The sequence below is a fragment of the Salarias fasciatus genome, chromosome 14, assembly GCF_902148845.1.
Source record: "Salarias fasciatus chromosome 14, fSalaFa1.1, whole genome shotgun sequence".
Lineage (NCBI taxonomy): Eukaryota > Metazoa > Chordata > Actinopteri > Blenniiformes > Blenniidae > Salarias > Salarias fasciatus.
In genome coordinates, this window is record NC_043758.1 from 3598352 (window position 1) to 3603295 (window position 4944).

Genomic DNA, 4944 nt, shown 5'->3' on the forward strand with positions numbered 1-4944 from the left:
GAAGATCTCTTCTCTTATACATTTCTGTCTTGCTGTCCATCTCCTCTGTCCCCCTCCTCTGTCCCCCTCTGTCTAAAAAAAAAAAATCTGTCTTTCCTGTCATTCTCCTGCTCTGTCTGAACACTCTATCTGTCCTGTCATTCTCCTCCTCTGTCTGGACCTCTGTCTAGCTGTCCATCTCCTCTGTCCCTCTCCTCTGTCCCACTCTGCCTGGTTTTTTGTTTTATTTTTGTCACTTTTGTCTTGGCATAATAATTTTTTCTGTCAAGCTGTGCTGGCGGCAACTCAATTTATTGGGGAAACATACCGCCGTCATCTCAATTTATTGGGGCCCTTCTGAACTTGGGACTCGACCCGAATTTTGAGTGTCCCCCCAACAAAAAACCCTTCTATTTCAAAAACAAACAAAAAAAACCTCATATCAAACTACTTGTGTTGACATAATACATTCTGTGTTGATCTACACTTGTCTGCCTTCTTTATATTTTCCAGTTTTTTGTCACAATGCCTCGCACCAACAAGAGATCTCAAGCTCAGAAACGTCGCTTCCAGCAGCAGACTGAATCCCACGATCCAACTCCTGAGTCAGCAGAGCATTCTTCTAATCTCTTCGAGAACATGGCAGCTGTCTTACTGGTTTCTGATGAAGTCAGAGATGTCAGCAGTGATGTTGTAATGAGCAGACGTGATGAAGGTAATGTGATGATAACAGAACTGCCCTCTGAGATTCGACTGTGTGCTTCCCGCAGCCAGAGCTCTGCCAGGTTTGGTAAACTAAAAAACAAACAGTGTACATGTAACTCTCTAACATTTCTGGCTTTCCTCCATGAAAATGAGATGATCTCAAAAGCAGACCTGGACCTTGTTCTGGATAAAGGGAATGTTTTATATCAACAGGCTATTAAGATACACCCCACTGATGGTACTGGATATTTGGCGACTGATGAACTCCCTAACCTCGTTTCTTCTCGCAGCTCTACTCTCACAGCTGATCTCTCCATACTTCCTGTCTTTGGCACCTTTGGAAACCCACCAGCTGGATGTATGGATACCTACCTTTCCCTGTCTTCCAGGCTGAACTGTTTGACTGATGATGTGCAGTATGCTCTGTTGATCATGGTAAGCTTGTGTATTGCAGTGTTCAGGACTCCCAGTGGCAGATATGGCTTCTTTGATCCTCACTCCAGAAAAGATGATGGTTCATACAAAGAGCCTGGAACAGCTGTGATGGTGACGTTCAAACATCTCCAGGACATGGTGAATCGACTCCTACGCTGCTACAGAGAGCATGGCGCCTCATCCACGACCCAATACGAGTTCAAACCTGTGACGTTTGTCAGCATCAGACCTGTAAGTCCACAACCTGCTGCTTCACACTCTGTACAGACACCTGTTGTTGTTGAATCAAACTCAGACAGTCTGAACACAACGACCACTGAGGTTTGTTTAGAAAGCAGCTCAAGTCAAGTGTCAGTGTCCCGAAATGAACAAGTTGATGTCCCTTCAGTGCATGAAAGACAAGCTGTGGTGAAAGAAACCTCTGACAAACTGCTGAAACGAAACACGCATGAAAGAAGAAAGATACAGAGACGGTTGGCTTCAGGAAAGGATTCCCTCAGAAAAGGTGATCGGAATCGTAAACACAGAGAGAAGTATGCTTCAAACCAAACATACAGAGAAAGTAAAAAGTGTTATTCCAGAAGAACTTATGCAACTGAAACACTGAAAGAGAGAAAGAAAAATCAAGCTAAAAAGTTTTACAGAAACAATCCTGCTGTCAGACAAAAACACAGAGATTTCATGAGAAATTTATACAGAAACAGTGATGTAATCCGTCAGAAGAAAAGACGGTACATCAGAGACCAGTACATAAATAACCCTGTATTCCAGCAGAAACAAAAACAATATATTAGAGACCAGTACAGATGTGATCCTTTAATCCAGCAGAAGAAAAAACAATACATGAGAGACCTCTATAGAAATGATCCTTTATTCCAACAAACGAAAAAACAACACATGCGAGACCTCTATAGAAATAACTCTTTAATCCAGCAGAAGAAAAAACAGCACATGAGAGAACTCTATAGAAATAACTCTTTAATCCAACAGAAGAAAAAACAACACATGAGAGAACTCTATAGAAATGATCCTTCAATCCAGCAGAAGAAAAAACAATACATCACGTCACAATATAGAAACTCTGAGGTCTTCAGACAACGGCAAAAATTTTCTGTGACGCAACGTTATTTCCAGGACCAAGCATTCAGAAGTAAACACAGGCTGCTAATGAGAAAGATCATGCAAGACCGGTATCAAAACAATCTGGCATTTAGAACAATGCATAATATGAGATGTGCCTTAAATATTAGACGGAAATACCGTCAAATTCACCGACAACCTCAGCAACAAGACAACAGTTTGATTGGACAGGCCATATCCATTTTCAGAACTCAGATCAAGGCTGGACCAACATTTGTATGTACTGTGTGTCATAAAGCTTCATTTCCTAATCAAGTCAAAGTTTGTACCAGAACAAAGTATTTGAAAAATCCCAACTTGGTGGCAGCTTGTCTCACTGGAAAGTTTGTTCATCACTGTAATGAGAGCTGCAGAAGTGAAGAACAGTGCAAAGTTCCTGATGAAAGGAAGAAAGAGTGGATCTGTCATACCTGCCATGATCACCTGAGACGTGGAGCCATGCCCTCCCTGGCTATACACAATAACCTGGAGCTTGTTGACATCCCATCAGAACTGTCAGACTTGAACATATTAGAGAGACATCTGATCAGCAAGTGCATCCCTTTTGCTAAGATCATTCCTCTTCCTAAAGGCAGACAGAGTGCAATCCGTGGAAATGTGGTGTGTGTCCCATCTGAGATCCAGGAAACAGTTGAAGCTTTGCCCAGACTGAGAAGTGAATCCCAGATAATGAGAGTGAAGCTGAAGAGACGCCTGTGTTACCGAGGACATCAGCTCTTCCAGACTGTTACCTGGTCTAAACTGATGCAGGCCCTGCATAAACTCAAACTGATTCACCCACAGTATTCTGAAATCATTATCAGAGATGAAGCTGAGCTGTGTGACCCCACCCTGCCTGATGATGATGATGATGATGATGAAGAGATGGAGGAAGAGTTTGATGAAACAGACTTGATGGAGATTGACAGGTTTGAGAAAGATGCTCTGTGTGAAAATGAGGCTGAGGATGGTTTAGATGTTCTGTCATGTGATGGTGAAGAACCAGAGAACAGACCTGAAGAACAGCAGGAAGGTGACATGCCCAATGGTGGCTTTGCTCTGGAATCTTGTCTTCAGCCTCCTAATGTAGCAGAGGAAATCATGTCTTTCAGTGAAGGAATCTACTGTGTTGCTCCTGCTGAGAGAAACAGTCCAGTTGGCTTTTTTAAGACCCCTAAACTTGAGGCCATGGCTTTCCCTGTACAGTTTCCTACAGGTCAAAACACCCTGGATGAGAGCAGACGTGTCAAACTGTCACCAAGCAGTTACTTCAAATCCAGACTTTTCTCCATTGATGACAGATTTGCCAGAGACTCAAATTATTTGTTCTTTGCACAGTTTGTGATTGAGGTTCACCTGACTACCAACAGCATGACCATCCAGTTGAGAAAAGGCAAACCCATGACCAGAGATGGACGAAAAATAACCTCAGGGATGCTGCAAGACAGACGTGAAGTAGAGAAACTAGTGAGAAACCGCGAGGCTTTTCGCTTCATGAGAGCATTACGTGGTACTCCGGCCTACTGGCACCAGAAAACCAGTGAACTGTTTGCCATGATAAGACAGCTGGGCACTCCCACCTTCTTTTGCACGTTTTCAGCTGCTGAGATGCGATGGCCTGAAGTGATTGAAGCAATCAAGAGACAGCAAGGTGAGGAGGTGAATTTTGAAGAGCTTGACTGGTCAGAAAAATGTGACATCCTGAGAAGTAATCCTGTGACAGCAATGCGCATGTTTGATAAGCGAGTGGAGGCCTTATTCAGAGATTTGCTGCTCTCGCCTGCTCAGCCACTGGGTAAAGTTGTGGACTTCTTTTATCGAGTGGAGTTTCAGCACAGAGGAAGTCCTCACATTCACTGCCTGCTCTGGGTTGAAGGTGCCCCTGTGTTTGAAAAGGATGATGATCAGACTGTGTGTGATTTTGTGTCCAGATACATCACAGCTCAGCTCCCTGACCCTCACACTCAACCTGACCTGCACAAGAAAGTCAGTGAAGTCCAGAAACACAGTCGTACACACACCAAGACATGTTTCAAAAGTGTTGGCTCTGGGTGCCGTTTCGGGTTTCCCAAACCTCCCTGCAGAAACGTAATGATCACGAGACCTGATGGTGGTAAATATACTGCAACTGCAAAGACTAAGCTGAGACCTCTGAACAGACTCCTGAATGAATCTGAATCAGCTTCCATGAGTTTAGATCAGCTTCTGGCTCAGTGTGATTTAACCGTGGCTGAATATGAGTTTTACCTGAATGAACTGAACAAATCCAGTGCTGTCCTGCTGAAGCGAGATCCAAAGGATTGCTGGATCAATGCCTACAATCCACACCTGCTCACAGCCTGGGATGCCAACATCGACGTGTCCTACATCCTGAATGCTTATGGCTGTATTCATTATCTGACCAAGTACATCACCAAGAAGGAAGCTGGACTCTCAGAGTACCTGAAAACAGTGATCAATAACTCCAACAGCAGCAACGTGAATGACAGTGAGGAGATGAAAGCAGTCATGCAGGCCTACTCCAAGAAACGAGAAATCAGTGCACAAGAATGTGTTGCCAGAGCGTGTGGACTGAAGATGAAGAAGTGTTCCCGAGCTGTAGTTTTCATACCAACAGATGAGAACCCTCTGAGAATGAGTCGCCCTCTGTCTTTCCTTGAGAACACCACTGATGAATGTACAAACATCTGGATGACATCTTTGGCG

At 43.9% G+C, this 4944-nt stretch overlaps 1 protein-coding gene across 1 annotated transcript; it reads left to right on the forward strand.

The window, feature by feature from the left end:
• Window positions 1–258: 258 nt before the first annotated feature.
• Window positions 259–4389, forward strand: LOC115400431 (uncharacterized). Its single transcript, XM_030108296.1, has 2 exons — window positions 259–1350; window positions 2831–4389. Exons 1-2 carry the CDS (start codon window positions 505–507, stop codon window positions 2909–2911), a joined length of 927 nt encoding a protein of 308 aa, XP_029964156.1. The 5' UTR covers window positions 259–504; the 3' UTR covers window positions 2912–4389.
• The last annotated feature ends 555 nt before the right edge of the window (window positions 4390–4944 follow it).